Source organism: Ictalurus furcatus, chromosome 13, assembly GCF_023375685.1.
Source record: "Ictalurus furcatus strain D&B chromosome 13, Billie_1.0, whole genome shotgun sequence".
Taxonomy (NCBI): Eukaryota; Metazoa; Chordata; class Actinopteri; order Siluriformes; family Ictaluridae; genus Ictalurus; species Ictalurus furcatus.
Window position 1 is genome coordinate 13,085,008 of NC_071267.1, and position 19,167 is coordinate 13,104,174.

General features: G+C 37.0%; 2 protein-coding genes across 4 annotated transcripts; both read left to right on the plus strand.

Annotated features, from left to right (window-relative positions):
• The first annotated feature begins 302 nt into the window (after positions 1–302).
• Positions 303–6,035, plus strand: tmem106a (transmembrane protein 106A). 3 transcript variants are annotated; one of them, XM_053640163.1, is made up of 8 exons: positions 303–486; positions 1,173–1,353; positions 3,396–3,459; positions 3,883–4,036; positions 4,362–4,502; positions 4,613–4,656; positions 5,027–5,080; positions 5,350–6,035. In XM_053640163.1, the coding sequence occupies exons 2-8, from the start codon at positions 1,236–1,238 to the stop codon at positions 5,456–5,458; spliced, it is 684 nt and encodes a 227-aa protein (XP_053496138.1). In that variant the 5' UTR covers positions 303–486; positions 1,173–1,235; the 3' UTR covers positions 5,459–6,035. The 3 variants fall into 3 exon arrangements, with proteins under 3 accessions (XP_053496138.1, XP_053496140.1, XP_053496139.1); XM_053640165.1 differs by having other exon boundaries at positions 1,178–1,353; XM_053640164.1 differs by having other exon boundaries at positions 303–480.
• Positions 6,036–11,522: 5,487 nt separating this feature from the next.
• Positions 11,523–14,399, plus strand: arl4d (ADP-ribosylation factor-like 4D). Its single transcript, XM_053640166.1, has 2 exons — positions 11,523–11,693; positions 12,635–14,399. The coding sequence occupies exon 2, from the start codon at positions 12,772–12,774 to the stop codon at positions 13,372–13,374; it is 603 nt and encodes a 200-aa protein (XP_053496141.1). The 5' UTR covers positions 11,523–11,693; positions 12,635–12,771; the 3' UTR covers positions 13,375–14,399.
• Positions 14,400–19,167: the final 4,768 nt, after the last annotated feature.

Sequence of the window (19,167 nt, forward strand, 5' to 3'; positions counted from 1 at the left end):
ATATGCCTGATAAGTTAAAGTCAAAGCTCCTAGGCTTTTGCAACGTTAAATGCAGACATGACTTTGAGATTATATAAACGGATGTGGTAAGCAATAAAAAACTTACTTTTTCAGTTTATAAAATTGTCACAAACATGGTTTGGTAATCCGAGACAACACGGTTCGGTGTAATTATTACAATAAAATAAGTGGAGAGAGGAAAAGTAAAGTTTTTTTAAAGGTGGTTTTGTACGTAGTTTTGGCGATTCAATCCGGAAATCTTTGAGTAAATATGTAGTCATACTGAAAGCAGCCACAGCGCGGCGACCAGCAACGACTTGAGCAGAAATAGGAAGAGACTGTGTAGGTTGAGTCCGTCCGTCTGCAAGGAAAGCGAAATAATGTCTTTTCTTATAAACGGAAATAAAACATGGGCTTAACCAACATATATGACCAGTTCTAAGCCAGAGGACTACCTGTTTGAGACCGAGACACGTCGCGGTGAGGGTAAATGCTTGCAAGCGTTTGGCACATGATAATCATTTCTAATGTAGGCTACTTTACGGAAGATGACATGTTAAAAACAACGTTGAAAGTCAACAAATTTATAGTATTTATTCTACATGTACAGGTTCAGTACCTTAAGTCTCTAAATTTTTGTTTTCCCAAGACACAACAACAAAACAAAAAGTGATTTCGGCAAGTGGAATTGTTATTTGGGAACTGAAACCTTGGAGGTGTATTCCTCCGAGAAAAAATACTGTCACTGTTTAGTTTCTGTTACTATACAATTATTTATACATATTCTAGGTGTTTAACTTTAACCAAATTGACTATGACCTGGTAGGTTCAGAAATGTGTTTCTTTTTTCTAAAAAGAAAACTTTATTTCTTTTTAGGGAGAAAAAAATCATTATGTAATCTGTGGTCAAAGTTTTCCAAATTTCTTGACTCATATAGATCCCCTTAAATATAGTCCAGTTCAGGGTCTAGTCTAGTATGGTTTCACAGTTAAACCTATAGAAAATAGAAAGAGATATAAATAATATATATATATATATATATATATATTACTGGAAATGAAAATGAGGAAGCATAAACTTGTTAGCTTTCTGATGAATCCTTGTAACTCTCTCTCTCTCTCTCTCTCTCTCTCTCTCTCTCTCTCTCTCACTCTCTCTCTCTTTAAAATAGACCAGGGCTCTCTGAATTACGGTCATATTACTCCAGCTCCTCTTCAGTAATTACGGCAACATCATGACCCACAACAAAGACAAACCCAAACCCTTCAGGTGGCTGGACTATGGCAGTATCACAGGAGAACCCCATTGGGAAGCGTGTCCTACCTGCCAAGGATCAGGACGAATATCTAGAAGTAGGCTTCATTTATAAAAGTCACAAAATTTGTGTTTAGTTGTGTTTATGCCAAACCAATTACAAAGGAAAATGTTTCTCCTCATGTTGGTAATTAAATGGCAATATCTTCTTGCAACGGTTACAGTAGGAACAGGAAGGAACTCTTAAATAATATTTGAAAAACAATGCAGTTGTCATTCTCAGGGAAATAAGTGTTGTGATCAAATGAGACCAAAATGAGACTTTTTGTCAGTATCCACCATCAACATATATTGTGGAACATTCATGCAAAGAAAAGCTCAAACCCATCCAAAAGTATGGTGGTGCTTATTGATCCAGGGACTCTTATTGATGGCATGAAGTATTCTGCAAAGAACTAAGATAATTTATCCTAAAATCTCATTGTCCCTGCCTCGGGGTTAAGCCTTGGCTCTAGAAGTATTTTTCAGCAAGACATTGACCCCAAACATACATTCAAATTAGCATAAAAATAGTTGCAGGAACATAAAAAGATATTTTGCAGTACACATGTCCACATTTGTACCCTAGGGAAAACCTGAAATCTAAAGAAAGTCTTTTCGAAGATGTAAGTCGACATGCATAAACCTAAGAATATAAAGGAGCTGGAAATGTTCTGCATGGAAAAATTTGATAGTCCTCTACAAGCATTTCTAATGGTAGGTAGCTGGGTGCCGGTGAGCCGTTGGGCAGTTTTCACCACCCTGTGGAGTGCTTTATGGTCTGCTGCAGAGCAGTTGCCATACCATACTGAGATGCAGTTTGCGAGTATGCTCTCAGTGGTACAGCAGTATAAATCCATAAGGATCCTGGGACACAGGTGAAATTTATTAAGGCTCCATAGGAAGTAAAGGCGCCGCTGTGCCTTTTTGACAAGGTTGGAGATGTTTAGGGACCGGTCGTGATCATCAGAGATGTGGATGCCAAGGAACCTGAAACCAGACACAGGCTCCACTACTGCTCTGTTGATGTGAATGGGGGCGTGTGCGTGGTACCCAGTCTGCCTGAAGTCCACGATGATCTCCTTGGTCTTCTGTGTGTTCAATTCCAGGTTATTGGCGGCACACCACACAGCCAAGTGCCGTACCTCATCCCTATATACTGACTCATCATCATCTTTGATTAGGCCTACCACCGTGATGTCGTCTGCAAACTTGATTATGTTATTGGAACCATAAACAGGAACACAGTCATAGGTGAATAGGAAGTACAGAAGAGGGCACAGCACGCAGCCCTCTGGCACGACGGTGTTCAGAGTGATGATGGAGGAGAGGTTATCTAATTTTACAGACTGGGGTCTGTTAGTCAAAAAGTCCAGAATCCAATTGCAGAGGGATGTGCTGATACCAAGCTGGCAGAGCTTGGAGATCAGCTTGGAGGGAATCACAGTATTAAATGCCGAGCTGAAGTCAATGAAGAGTATTCTGACATGTGAATTTTGACTGTCCAGGTGGGTTAGAGTAGAGTGGAATGCCGTAGAGATGGCATCCTCTGTTGACCTGTTGCGGCGATAGGCAAAGTGTTGTCGGTCCAATGTAGCAGGAAGACAGGATTTAAGGTGTGATAGAACCTCTGAGAGAGTCTCTCAAAGCACTTGGCAATGATGGGGGTGAGTGCAACAGGACGGAAGTCATTTATGGCCTATGTGGTTGAGTGCTTTGGTACTGGCACAATGGTGGCAGTCTTGAAGCTAGTGGGAACAGCTGCCAGGTATTCCATCAGGGCCAGCTGCCTTCCGTGCATTCACCTTGCTCAGAGTAGAGCAAACATCTGAGGTGGAGAGTGTGAGAGGCAGTTCACTAGGTGGTAGATCCACTTATCACATTTTGCACAAGTTCATTTTTTTTCTATTTTATCTACTTTTTTCTATTTTTATGATGAGTGCCAAAAATTCTGGAGTTGACAAGTATTTATTTAGACATACTTTAGAGGAGCTCATAGTACCTTGTTACTAGATCTAGAGGTCAGTTATGTTTTTCTAACTTAATTTCCATTTTGTTTTTTGAGCATGCTTTTTTGATTGTTGACCATCTCTATGTTCAGGCGATGAGGCCCAACTGATGGCAGTAATTCCATGCAGTGACCAAAGGTTGAAGCCTAGTCGTACGTGAGTGTTACATGGTGATCTGTTATACCTGCCTTAAATCTTTTTTACTGAATTGTACTATGATATTAACTGTAATGTTTATTTGTTCTCAAACATCAGTGTACAACAGGAAATGAGAACTACAGATGACATTCTGTTTTCATGTGCAGTTTAGGACTTATGGCTTTGTAGATGATAATTGAAAGCACATCTACTAGTCTGCAGAAAGTTTAATTTTATGTTCACAAGTTGTTTGGAACTGGTATGGTATTATTTCATTATACCATGTATGCAGTTTCATTAATAATATTAGCTTTTTTGCAGTATGTAATAAAATGATACCTTAAATGCAAACGTTAGTTTAGAAGAACAGTTGTGTTATCAGAAATGTGGTTTTTCTGTTTGGCTAAAAGTGAATAATAATAATGCATGATGTTCTTGCAGGAAGCTGTATGTGTGCATCTCAATTGCATTATGTCTTCTGATCTGTTCCCTGGTCCTGTTCTTCCTCTTCCCTCGGAGCTTGGTCATGTCTCCTGTTACTCTCCAGTCCTCCTTCATCTATTTCACACCACAAACTGTTCAGATGATTATCACAGTATGTGGAGTTTATTTACAAAGTAAATTGGCAGCTGTTGCATAACATTAGTGCCATTACACAGCATAACCTTCAACAGAAATAATTATTCTATTTATTCTTCTAATGAACTTAAATTCTTCTAATTCTTATTCTTTAAATGTTTAAAGTGACTTGTCTGATTATAATCCAATACCTATACAAATTTATTAGTTTTCCTTAAAAATTTTACTTCTTCACTAACTTATGCAGTATTGAGATAGTAATACAATAATTTTACTCTTTTTACTGATAATTTTGTAGCATAACCATTTTATGCCACTAACAATCTCTGTACATTTTGTAGAACAAACTAAACATCAGCAATCAAAACTTTGTCAGCACTGAGGCTCATGATCTGGATCTACAAGCCCTGATTAATGAAATTGTTGTTGGGAGGACCAAGATGTCAAATGTGACCACAGTTCCCCCACGCTCACAGAAAACAGTGGGTTTTCCAGTTTAAAATGCTTAAAGTTAAAAATAGTTTAAAAATTCAGAAAATATGGGCTTAAACCAAGTACAGATTTTTTTCTGCATACTTCTTTCATTCTGCAGTTTACTGTTGTGACCAATGTCATCATTGAAGACCTAGGCCTGGTGTAAGTATTATTTATAAATATGTATTAATGTATTTATGACATATCAACAATATATTATTTTAATTATTTGTCCAATATTGACACTATAGCCAAAAATTACAACCTGCTGGCTATTTGTACACACACACACACACACACACACACACACACACACACCACACAGACAGATCTTGATTCAAAACGACATCTATTATCCAAAAGTTGGAATGCTAAAGCACACAACTGAGACTTAAACCTCAAATCTCAGTTCTAAAGTATCTTCTAAAGCCAACATTGATTTCTTTGTTTCTTTGTTGTTTTTTGTTTCATTATTTATGCCTGTGAAATAAAATGTGATTCATTTGTTATTAATAAATAAACTTTTCTACAGTTATTATTGCCAGACAAGTGCCTTCCGGCCCCACACCTTGTATGTACATTTGCAGTAAGTATCCCTTTTTTCATGCACACTGAATTTATGCACAGTCTCACACATACCTTTTGAATTTGGACGTTTCTGTTGGTTGATGATTTACACATAATTTTTTTGTTTAAGAACTTATATAGCTGTGTAGTTTATGAACTACTGCATGTTCTGTGCTCACATATATAGATGTAAAGTAGTAAAGTGGTATAAAACAATAAATGTGGTAGCATGTGAACTGTTACATCCTTGCAATAAATGCACAAACTGTAATTATCTATTCTCCACAGAATGACTATAAAAGCCAATTACCTGTCACATGAGGAGCAGCTGTCGGTGGATACATTTGAATATGTCGATTGCGGAAGAAACACTACCATTCCTCATAATTTTCCATAACTTTGACATACTGCATATGATGACAAGTAATATTAGAAACCAATGGGAAGATTGGTACAGTAGCAAATGCCAAAGCTGATCAGTTGTTATATAGCTATTAATTGTTAATTATGTTCACAGAGTAGCTTACACATGTACTTGTAAATACATTTTATAGTAAAAGTAGTATTATTTTTGCTGCCGATGGCTTGATTTACTTTAGATTTAATCAGAGGACCATCTGCAGTGTGAAAGTGCCTGTGCCCTACTGCAAATATCCACAAACTTTCTTGTAGTTAAGATTTACACATTTCATTCATTCATCTCCAATAAACACTTTATCCTGGTCAGGGTTGTGGTGGATCCTGGGAACACTGGGTGCAAAATGGGAATGAAGCCGAAATGGGATGCCAGTTGATCAAAAGATTTGCACATTGAAATTAATGTGAAATTTAAAATGTTATGTTGTTTACTTTGACTTGCACTTCACAATAAATGAAGTAGTTTTTTACATAGTTCTTTTATTTAAACATTCTAAGGGAGGCAAGACAAAATGATGTCACATGCACTGAAATGAATAAAATGGATTCATCTGTAATAGTGTCATTATTATCATTCATTATTATTAGTCAAATCATTATTAGTCAAAAATCTAAAGTAGGCTCAAAATGGTTTGTGTGGGTGTGCATGTTTTTTATTATTCATTTCTCTATTACATCATGTTACTGCACATTAACCCGGGCCCTGGAACAGCAGTGAGATTAGTCATCCACATCACCACTGTTGGGAATACTGTGTGGACTGAACAAACAAAACATCCAGCATTTATAAGGACATTACCTTGCTTTTGACAGTTATGAGAAACTTACCAATGATATGATTAATTAAATGCATTACTTCGTTTAATTACATGGTGTTTAATTGCAGTTAATCAACTCCCTAAATTATGAATGTTTTCTATAGCACTTAATAGACAATAAATAATAATTAACTAATTCTAATTCTGTCATCACTTCCTTTCTGAACATGGCATAAAACAAGTGATGATAAATCTCACCGTGTATCTGTTTTCAATCTTGGTGCTATATTGCTCTTTTCCAGGTTGACAGTGGCAGATGATCCTTTTATCAACCACTAGGGGTTCAAAAAGGCAAAACACAAACGTGGGTTTATTTGCCTGTGAGTCTGTCAGTTGTAATAGTGAAGCTGGGTTTGAAAATACTCAAAGACAATAATCAGGCTAACTTTAAAGAAAGTGTGATACAGTGCCCCTGAGAATTATTGAGAAAATAAAATTTAACAATAAACATTAACACACAATAATTAACATTTCCTCTCAGAACAATATGAGAAACTATTTATATTCGTTCTAACAAAAATCACTCTCATTAGAAGTACTTTTAAATAATAGAATTGATACACCTAAGAAATTTTAAATGTAAACAATTTTCATGCTCTCAGTTCCCAGAGTTGTTGTTGACTATTTCCTGTTTCTCTGGATTCCACACATGTAAAATTCCTGTCATCTATTAGCATGGGAAACCCAACAAAATGTTTCAACACAAAACACAGATGGTTGTTGACTTGCACAAGTCAGGTAAATGGAAACAAACCATAAACAGTTAGAAATACCATTAACCACAAGTAAGATCAAAACTTTCAGACAAGTTTCACATATCTGAAACAGTTGGATTTTTTTCAAGCAGGTTGGAAGCATTGCTTGAAAGAAGTATCTGACAGAATTCACTGCCTGAACTTCCCCAAGCATCATAAAAATTACAATTGGAATCATATGTTGTGGTCAGATGAGATTTTGGTCATACACACCATCAGTATGTATGATGAAAAAAGGGGACTGAATACTAGGAAAGCACTTGATACCCCATTGTAATGTATGGAGGGGGATAATTGTTTCTTTGTGACTGATTTGTGGTTGGTGGTTCAGGGGATCTATTGAAGATTGATGCCATCTTCTGGCTGGCTCTGACAGGAGGTTAAGACTTAACCCCAGACAAAGTTTTCAACAACAGCCAAACATACATCTCATCAAACACATCTTAGTTTCAAACATTTCAATCTTTCTAAAAGCCAATGGTTTGAACTGGAGAGGAAAGTCCACATGCACAAACCTAAGAATATAAAGGAGCTTAATAAATAGCTTGAAAATAGTCTGTATGTCAGAGTGGACCAACATCCCTCTCCAATCTTGTTAGACAGAATGAGAAAATTATTGTTATGTGTTATTATTCTCCCCTGGGCAGGCATCACAAAGTATTCATTGTAAGGGTGCCAATAATTACGAAACCTGTGTTTTGTGACAAATAAAAAATGCACTAATGTTTGTCTGTTTTTTTTGTGTGTGTGTTTGGAAAAACATGTTTACAGAAAACAATACAATACCCCTGTATATTTGAGCCCAATATATCATTGATCACGTGTTACTCTTTATATATATATATATATATATATATATATATATATATATATATATATAGTTTTTTTTGTGCAAATTTTTTCTTAAGAGTAGCAAGAATTATTGTATGTACTAACAATGCTGATTAACTATAAAAGTACAACTGTTTCAAGCAACACTGTGTGTTTTATTCGCGTGCCTGGCATACCTGGAGGTTCAGTGTTCACTGTTGACACTGAGGGTGTTAGATTTGTCTCCCTTGGGCCCGCTTCTGTAGTGCCTTGCTTCTGTCTATCTTCCTACAGTACCAGCAAAGAACCAAAATCATGACTAGTGTTAAATGCAAACATGTGACATCAGTTGTTACACAAGGGAGCCAGTATAAGGCTGCAAAGCTATGTAAAGCCTTTAAAACTGCTTTATGACATTGTCTATTGTTAAATGTCGATTGTTGCTATATAACTTGATTTTAATCAACATGCACAACCCTACACTAATATTCAGCCTACATGATGTAATGAACCATATGCAGCATGTACACAGCAAGTAATTACATATAAATTAAAGAAATTATCTGGAAACTATTCCACTTAATGTAATAAATTAGTGAAGCTATATTTCATGGCCACATTTTGCTTCTTTATGTTTGGGCTGCAGATATGATGTGATGTCTAACAGTTAATGGATGTCTGATTGCATCAAACCGACTGCAGACCAACATTTGAGGTATTTCAAACATTTACAGTTCTGTGCAAAAGTTTTAGGCACCCTATATTTTTTTTTAGTACAAACTTTGTTATAGGTTTTTTTTATTTTATGACTTCTACATTATCGAGTCAGTACAAAATTAAATGTTACAGAAAAATGTTTGTATGTCATTAAAGAAAGCAGCATATTACACAAGAGACCACTTTTCAGACAAAAAACACAATGAAGGCTGCTGGGTTTTGCTGCAGAAATAAGAGACAAGTGCGACAGTCAAAGTCTCCATAAGAACTGTGACTGTTTCTGCAAGATGCTCAATAAAACTTACAGCTCATTCCTTATAAAACTACACCAATTGCACCGGAGACTACTATTTTTATTTTTACTTTTTTGTCACACCAAATATTCACTATGTTTCATTTACTTCTGTTTACTGCTATTTATGATTTTTTTTTTAAATGTAGAAACATTTAATTTAATTTTTTGAAGGCATCTTTTCTCTACAGCATTTCTTTGCATCTACCTAAAACTTTTGCACAGTACTGTATGTAAATTTAATATACCCAACATCATTCCTTTAAACACAGCTTACTGTGAGATACTGCTTAGCTTTGGTGGCCATTCTACGGTCCAGCACATTCTGCCGGCGGCGAGCCTCCCAGTGCATCGCTGACATCTTATACCACCTGATGAAAGACCTGAGAAGGAGATTTATGTGACCAGTCAGCAGAACGTAACATGAGAGCTTCCCTTTCCTGATTAATGTAATTTAAGCTCAAACACTGAGAAGTGTCCACTGATAGGACCAAAAAACCCAACCCAAACCAACCCAAAACAAAACAACAACAAAAAAACCTCACAAAAAACAAACAAACAAAAAAACCCCAGACAGGATTTGTTAACTGCTATACACATCACCCATATGGGAAATGCTTTAATTCATCTAAAGGAATCCTATATCAGGGTCAACAATATTTATATCTAGCCAACTTCAGTCACATGAAGGCTTTTATACCAATTTTATAACCAATAGATAGAACATTGTACCTTTGTAAGAATAAGTAGGCCTAACTTAAGAAATAAATGAGCATGCAATACAGAGTGCCGTGTTTAATAAGCATTGTTAGAAGCATGAAACTTACCAATACCAGCCGCTTGCAAAGACTACACAGACTACAATTCAGACTACACTGAGCTCAAAGCTGCAGTGACATCTGATGGCTTGTACGTTCCCTAGCAACTTTCCTACAAAACAGAGAGTGAAACAGCAACTGCAATGTCACAAACTCTAATAAATATATCATGAAGACACATTGTAACAATGTTAGTACACAGTCCAAAAGATCTACACTGGGCACTTTTATTTATCTATCTATCTATCTATCTATCTATCTATCTATCTATTTATTTATTTATTTTTAAAAAACTTAACTATCTAGCTGATGCAAGAACATCAAACAAACTCATGATGGCACCACAGGAGTTCAACTATGATATTAAGTTTTACATTCATGGCATGTATAACCCTTACTTCAAAGATCAAACTAAAAGAGTCATGGAATCAGCATGTTTTGTGGAATAAACCTTATGAAGTTTCCATATTTCTAAGATATTTATATATCTTGTTCATGTATTTCAACCCATATACAGCAGCAGATCAATTTCTTGTTTCATTACCTGAGGTCTAAATGCTGCCTTAATGTACAACACAAATTATCATATAAATGTAAATTTCTAGTCAAGTAACAGAAATAATTTTGATTCTTTTCTTATTACTTAGTAATAAATACAAATTTTATAAGGCTGGGTAATATGACTAAAATATCGTATCAATTTGAAGACCTTTATACAATACACAATATGCATCACAATATAATATAGCTAACAAACTACTGGCATAAAAGAAGTGCTGTACTTAAGCTGCAAAAATTAAGAACTTAAATGTTTGATGCTACTTTTATGTAATGTCTACAAAAACTACATTCTAAAACTGAAAAAGGGGTTAAGATAAAAAAGGAATTAAATCAGCTGCTTCCATTCAGTGCCTTTTAGTTTGTAATTACTATTTAGTCAATATAGACACTGATATCTGCAACTGTTGCATTACATTCAGATGTAAGTAAAAGATTAATTAGCCTACTGAAGCATATGTAGCATACTTTTAAGTAAAAAAAGTTACTCAAGTAAAAGTACTGTTATGTTAAAAACAAACAAACACTAAAATAAAAGTAAAAATAGGTATCCAGATAGCTAACACCAAGAGTATAAACATAAAGATGTGATCCACAAAGACAATCAAATATAAAAACGAAACTTAGTGAACAACAACTAGTTATAATACGTAAACAAACAAACAAACAAACAAACAAACGGGAAGAAGAAGAACAGACCAAGTTTACAATGATTGGTTTTCCAGAAAGTTCTAGGTGTCTTTGTTTTTGAATCCCTAAACGAAGGAATGTTTTCTTTACGAAAATTTAACATTCACGTTTGTTGAAATAATGTAAACCTATTGGGAACCTTGCGGTAGCTATAACCAAATGTAGCTAAGCAAAAGTTTATTTTTGTCTTTACAAATTTACTCGAGTAAAAAAAACATAATTAAAATACCCTTACTAGTAAAACAATGCATTTAAAAACAAAAACTAAAGTAAATGTAAGGAAGTGAATATAGCGCGTTGTTAGCCTCCTCTGCTTGCATTTTCAATAGCGTGAGGAAGAAACCAATAAACTAAATAAACTAACATTAGCTGACAGTTGCGGTAGGCTATTTTTGAAAGCAAAGATTGTAGGACCTCGGATCACCATTCGATAAGTAGGCTACACACAGGCAGCATCAGGGGGCGCCCGTGGGGTGTTTTAGTAATTTAGAAACAGTGTAATTAGTGAACCACTAGACGGCGCACCTGCGAGCACAGTAAAGTCTGTTGGTGACGTCACGCACAGGTTGTCGCTCCAGAGCTCTTGCGCTCCTACCTCCGTCTGTTTTCTCCTGCTGGCCGGACGAGCAGCACAGGCGCATTCAGCTGTACAGAGGAAATGACGGCTGTTTTGAAACGAAGAGTCGACTGGATGTCAGCACTTCTCTAGATTAACATGCCGATTCATTCATCCTTCACGAGATATCATATGAATTAGGTAAGGAGTTTTGAACAGCTTTGATTTGTGCAACGCAGCCGACAAACAGAGTATAGGCTGTGAGTTTAGCACTGCAGTGTTCTTGCGGTGACACTACAGGATGTTTTAAAGACTGAACTATTTCACATGAAAAATAAATCATCTACACAAGTCTCTTTGTGTTAACGGATTCCTGGTTGTTAGCGGGTTCTTTTCTTTACGTGTACAAAGATAAAAATAAAATAAAATAAAAAAAAATCTTCTTCTAGACTTGATGAAACCCAGGCTGCTGTACACTCAGAAAAAGGCTTCTTGAAGAATTCTCCAAGTGTTTATGTTTCAGATGTTTGTATGATCCTTCGTATGTTTCTATGGTTTTGTAGGGTTCTACGCAGAACTTTTAATTATTCCCCCACAAGGGACAACCAATGGACCCTTAAGGCAACTAGAACCTTTTGTTCTATGAGTAAAAGTATTGGTAAAACAGACAGTTCCAGGATTTCGCAGTGATGACAAGATCTGTTATCAGTTTACATTTAAAAACAGCCTATTCAGTGGGTTGTGTGGACTAAACCCACACTATATTATTTCATAGACAGCTGTAAGTTGTGTATATCTATGAGAAATCTATTTTCAGTGAGCAGTCTTAAGAGGATTAGGCACAGTCGACCACTTTTTAATTACATATACTTTTAAATTCCCGGTCTATGCAAATATAGTTAGATTACACACTGCACCCAAAGTAGCTTTGTGTCACTCTATTGGCAATGTTACAAACTGCAGCCAGTATTTTATTCTAAACTGCTGAAATGCTAGCAGATTCTGGGATCACATTTTCAATGTATAAAGTGTAGATTTTTATCCTGATGGCATTCTTATTCTAGATAATGTTGATTAAATTTGTAACCCCCCTGTATTAGGCATCTTTGACTGTAACCAGCTGTTGTGTTTGCTTTGATTAGGTCCAACACTGTGCTTCTGGATTCATTTCCCTTCTGTCTGCCTTCAGGACCTTTGAAGTAGGTGCAAATGCCAAACACTTAAAGCTTAATAGTCAAGTCTGCTACGTCTCACAAGACAGTGAGAAAATCCGATTGCAATGGGAAACCAGCTGACAGAGATTGCTCCCAACACACCGTTTTTGCCTAACTTTCACTCCCTCCATGTGGTGGTCATTGGGCTGGACTCTGCAGGCAAAACCTCCCTCCTTTACCGACTTAAATTGAGGGAGTTTGTCAAAACTATTCCAACCAAGGGCTTTAACATGGAGAAGATCAAAATGCCGGTGGGCAATGGACGAGCCATTACGTTCCAAGTATGGGACGTGGGTGGTCAGGATAAACTGAGGCCACTGTGGAAGTCGTACACACGCCGCACTGATGGCATGGTTTTCGTTGTGGACTCCGCCGAAGCAGAACGTATGGAGGAGGCCAAGGTGGAGCTTCATAAGATCACACGCACGTCAGAGAACCAAGGTGTGCCTGTACTTGTACTAGCCAACAAGCAGGATCTTCCGGTTGCCCTACCTGTTAGTGAGGTGGAGAAGGTTTTGGCTGTGCATGAACTGAGCGCTAACACCTTTCACCATGTGCAAGGCTGTAGTGCTGTGGATGGCCAAGGCCTTCAGCTGGGCCTAGAGAAACTGTATGAGATGATCCTTAAAAGAAAAAAGGTCGTGAGGCACAGCAAGAAAAAGAGATAAGCGGCTTAAGGACCCCCTTTAAGCACAGTTATCTTGCTTGTGAACCTCCACAGCGGTTTCTGCATTATTGCAGGATTTTGATAGGAACAAAGAAATCCTTCCAGATGGCTTTGGAGTCAAACTGGCTTTGACCTTTATCTATCACACAGTATTGAGCTGCTTTTTATATCTATAGACTGCTATCAAATGAAAAGGCTAATATCAAAGGAATTTAAGCCCATGCCTTTGGTTCATATGTGTTTCCTGCAGTAAGGAAAGTGACTGAATTTCTAGACCATGGCATGGCAAAACATTGATTTGCTTTTAGAGCCAATTTACTAAATTATTTTTTATTTCAGTACTGATATAAAAATGGCCATATAAATATTTGTATTAAGCTAGTTGTAGAATTAATGTTTGACACAGAATCTGTTCGCACTTCAGAACCTGATTGTTTTTGCATTCTGTAAATAGTTTTTTTGTAATGGTGAGGAATAAATAAATTATAGATTACTTTGACACAAGATATGCATAGAAGAAATATTTCTCTTTGCAACACTACAATTATTTATTAGGTCATGCAGAAATTACTGTATGAAACACTAGGAAAACCAGTTTCACTTTGTGGCACTAAAAATATGGACTGGGCTTCTGGCTTGAAGATAAGCCAGTGAGATCTGACTTCTCTTTACATACAAATTTATTTATAATCAATAGTCCTCTGGTGTGCAGAGGTATCAGTTGTTGGACAGTACCTTCGGCTAGGAACTTCACCCTGTTTATAACATCTATTAGATTAAGCCTAAATGCAATTGTATTTCTAAGTGGAGTAACATTACAAAAATAGCAGTTGTCCCAAATTTATTTATAGACACAGTGCTTGTGATGATGTCACTGCTGGCCTGTAAGTGTGTTACAAAAATGCTCAAAGGATGTTTAGTGTCACCTTATATCTGACTGAAGACATTGTAAGGCTAAAAGCAATATTTTTTTTATACTAAATGTATTAGATGACAATAAAACAAGTACATTAACTCAGTTACAGATTTTTTAAATGAAGTTAGCATTATGTCTTAACAAAAAAATGTTTAAAATATTTGTGTTATATTTATTCATACACAGACCTAAATAAAGTGAAAGCATGAAAGAACAGCAGATGGATATTTTTTAAATAGGTGAGATATTACTGTCTTCCACCGACCATCACAGTTTGAGCAAATGGTGTGAGGCCCAACCCCCACCAGAGCATGGACAGACAAATCCATTTATTTTACTTCCAAGTGAAGCAGCTGCGTCAGGCCTGATTGGATTAATTAGTAATCTGGTTTTGGACTAAACCAAACCGCAGTGGGGAAATAAAGCAAGATTGATTTATTGAAGCAGGGCTTTGGTGTATTTGATGGGGCGATGTTAAGGGACATCTTGGACCATTTAGCAGATTATATGTAATTCACCATCTGGATTACTTTATTTCATATCTAAAAATAATTACAAATTAATTTTTAAATTGCTCTTTGTAATCAAATACTTCTGGGTCATACATATATACATTATGGTCCCTCTCATTGATAGTCCATTTCAAATACATGCCTTGTGTACAGGGTTTAGAATTTATAGAGTATTTCTTATATACTCTGTTTTAAAGAAATTTTTAAATACAGCTGAGAACAGTTTTTGCCATCACAGCACCACATCCATCAAAACTCAATACTAATCAGCCTCAATGAAAGAAACACTGCCATCTACTGCTAATGATTTTATTGATCTCTGCAATATTTCCTCAACCTATCATTAATAATGCTCTTACATCACTGTGACTTCTGGCTGTTGGTGGAATTTCGGAGGAGAAGGCAGCTAAAACCAACAAATGGTTCAAACGTAGGAACAATGGCATTTCACCAAACGAGTTCTCTCACCCAACAATGTTATCTGAAGAATGTATGATAAGAGGCACGGCACCCTGCCGTGCTGCCCAATTAAGAATTGCGCTACTGTAATGTTGAAAACTATCCAAAATGATCCTTCCTGTTAATTCTGGAAATGGAATTATTGGTCAGAAATTTGAAATAAAAACACAATAGGCATAAACGTAGTTCTGAAAGGTCTGAAAGATTATCATACACTGTAACAATTTCAGTTTAGGCATAGCCATAAAAGTTATATAACAAAGAGGCACTTCAAAACAGTTAATGACTCCTCGGGTCAGTCAAGCATAAAGTTATGTATGATGGAACATTGATATGTTATTGCTGGTAAATTGTGTCATACTTTGTGTAAAACTAAAGACCCCTGAGGACTATTTTCTCAGCATGACCAACATTTTCTCTACTATTCAACATGGAATACCTGGAAAGCTGACTATCAGGAACCTTGTGTAAACATTTTCCAGATGCTTTCACCATGGAATTTTAACAGCAGAGCTGATAACTTTGACTAATTACTATGCAGAGGGGGAATTGAAATGCTGTCAAACTTTGACCTCACTGTGGAAGCAGAAAGAGAGAGAGAGGGGAGGATAATGGCATAGATGATAATTATATGTGCATGGTGGATGCCCATCTCTGGTCCAGTGGGTAGTGTTGACCTTCACAGAGCCAGGCTCACTGGTTCAATCCTGAATTCGTGCTACTATCCATATGGAGTATCACATGTTCTCTCTGTATCAGTCTGGGTTTCCTCTGGGTTCTAGACTTTCCTCCTACTTCCCAAAAACATGCTGATAGGTGGACTGCTTGCTCTAAATTCAAACTGTCCCATCCAGGGTCTGTTTCTGCCTCATGCCTTGTGTTCCTGGGATAGGCTGCAGCACCACCCCAACCCTGACCAGGATAAAGTGGTCCCCGAAGATACATGAGTGAATGTTTTACATCTTCTCAAGTATTATATGTTGGTGGAATTAGCTGGCATGATCTTGATGGATAGAATAAAACAAGAGAGGGAGAGCCTAAGAGATTAAGAAGGATTAAGATAGAGAATCACATCGTCAGGTTCATCCTTAAAACCGAGTCATGTGGAAGGTGGAGTGTTCCCCTACAGTTCCAGTCATTATATTATTTTATTTCACTACTGCTATATAGTTAAAAACTTATTATTATAACAATGTCCTTAAGGCCTTCCTCACTGCTCCTAATCCTGTGTACTAAATTCAGATGGAAATAAAATCGTAAATTCCACCTATGCAAAAACTTTACCTGTTCAAAACTGATTACTATGTTCATATGTATAGTACTTCATTATGGATGTTTTATATCAAAGAAGAAAGGCATTCAAAGCTGAAATCCTGGCTTCACTCAGACTACAACCTCACAAACTGAGTACATAGGTAATAACAGAGCTTCCCATCTGCAGAAAGGCTATGCAAATAGCCTCAGCCTGTTACCAAGGGTGACCTCTAAGCTGTCCAAGAGCTGTTAATTGTCTTTATGGCTATCTGTGTAGATGGGGACACAGTACATTGCATAGCAGTACTGAAAGCTGCATCATGCCTATTGAGGTCTTGCAAGGTAAAGTTATTGTTATTAGCTGCATTGCCATGCATGGGATTTGTATTGAGAAATATACCTTTAAATGCTGAAGTCCTCACATGAGCTGCTAAAAGTGGATGCCAGTGGGTTTATGGCTCTGCTGTAGATGTCACATGGCAAGAGTCTTGTCTACCCAGTATTGTTTTCCTAAAAGCCATAAAGCTGCTACTGTAGCTGAAATGTGAGCTGGTCTGGGGAACTGGGGAAGAAACAGAGAAGGGCAATCAGTGTGAATCCCAGAGCCAGATACTGGAGGTCATAAATCTATGTGCTTATTTGGCTTTACAGAGCAACACTCTGCACTGCACACTCACTCTCCCTGAAGGCCAAGGATCACAGTATGATCCAGAATTGCCATGCGAGCCAGCCCTTTGCCATGCACTAGCCGTGAATAGGGAACTTTAATTATGGGATGGAGCTCAAGAGTGTTCGCTGTATAATTTTTGTGACTAAAAGGAGATGCTTATAGTATTTGAATCCAAGACATACAGGGTGTGGCAGTCCGTTTGCTTATTCTTGTGGGATGTCAGGGATCACTACATTTAGTCCAATCTTGTCATTGAAATTGCTTGGTGGGCCTTGCAAGCAATTTGCTTTCTTTATAGAAAAAAAGCCCCCAAATGTTTATTAAATACCAAATCAATTAATGGACATACATAACCAGTATCCAGCCCTGATGTTACAGAAGGTTTTTTTTAAAGGCAAACCTCATAGGCTCCCTGAATAAAATATTAGTTGCATCCACCAACAACAGCATGCTATTGTACAATATCAATAGGCTGTGCACTGGGACTAATGTATCTTAGAATGAAACTGGATTGTTAGCCTCTGAGGCTGCTTTTTGTGCTTTGTGTCCAAACAAACATAAGACTGACACTCCCACATTCCAGGATGCCCACTGTAAGGGGCAAATCTGAATATCATTGAACAAATCACACACAGATTTGGCCCTAACATGGGATTGCCAGTGCTGTTCTGCTTGGACAATTCCAGACTTACGACAAGACCAGCCCATGGAGATAGATAAAGACGAGTGACTGACTACATAACAATTCCCATAGCTACAACATAATTCCCATTATTTCTGCTGCCAGATCTTCTAATAACAAAACATTTGGTAGATATACAGTAGTTGTTTTGAATTTACATAATATTTGAACCACAGTTGACCTTGTTTGTGTATGTCTTTGTGTTGCATTTCACATCAAGGTCCTTTCTGATGAGCCCAGGCAGGAGAATGTTATGTGGTTGCATATTTATGTGGTTTCATCTGCAGTCTTTCACTCAGTGTTGCACTATAGTTAACATTTGTTTACTGTTATCGAGTAGAAGGAGCCATGGCTATGAAATTAAAAAAAAACAACCACTTTAACTGCTTCAGTTTTGAGTATTACTTACGAACACAGTTTGTGATGAACATTAAGCTTAAATTCTTATCAAGCTTCCATGTAAATAAAGACTCTTAAGAGTCTGAATTTTCATTAGTATTGTTTCAGTGGAAATAGAACGGTGTCTGTAAAAGCATTTAATTAAGGCAATGAGAACCATTCAATTTTAGCTGCGGGCAATAAAAACTGAGAACCTTCTGACTCAGTCGATCTTCAGGAGTATTAATGAAGTAACCTCATTAGGGCTTAGTGTAGCTTTCCACTCTCACTGTGCAGATAAGCAGTGCTCTATGAGAATACCTTTGTAAAATGATAAAATCAAATGTATGGTTTATAATCCTGAACTGTACTGGTGCCTGCTATAAGTCATTCAATACTACGATTTAGCCATCAGTTAGTTACAACTGATGGTGAAATGTGTGTTTAGCTTGGTAGGAATCTATCTGTATTTTTTTTTAGGTTATAAGAATCTGTTACTCCATGGACCCACACTCAGCCCACTTCTCTTTCTGGTCAGCAGTTGTAATGTAGGTGAGATCTCTCTCACTCCTCTGCATTGCTCTTGGTAAAATGCTCCATGTTGATGAATATACCTCTGTGGGGGAGCGAAACACTTCGCTATCCTTGGCAGGCCATCCCCTCCGCCCATGCAGTGAGTTCCCTAAGTTTACAAGCTTACTGTACACTGTATTAAATCTGCCTTCATTACTCAACCATCCACAGGGATTGATATGTAATACCATGGGAAGAGAGAAGACAGTGTGTAATGCAAGTGTGAATCCAAGCCCATGTGAGTGTGGGAGTTCATGTAGCTTATTTGCATATCATCATTTAAAAAGATGTATATTTACAAGGAACATTATGAACATTAACCTGTCATCAAAACACCCTCTCACAACACT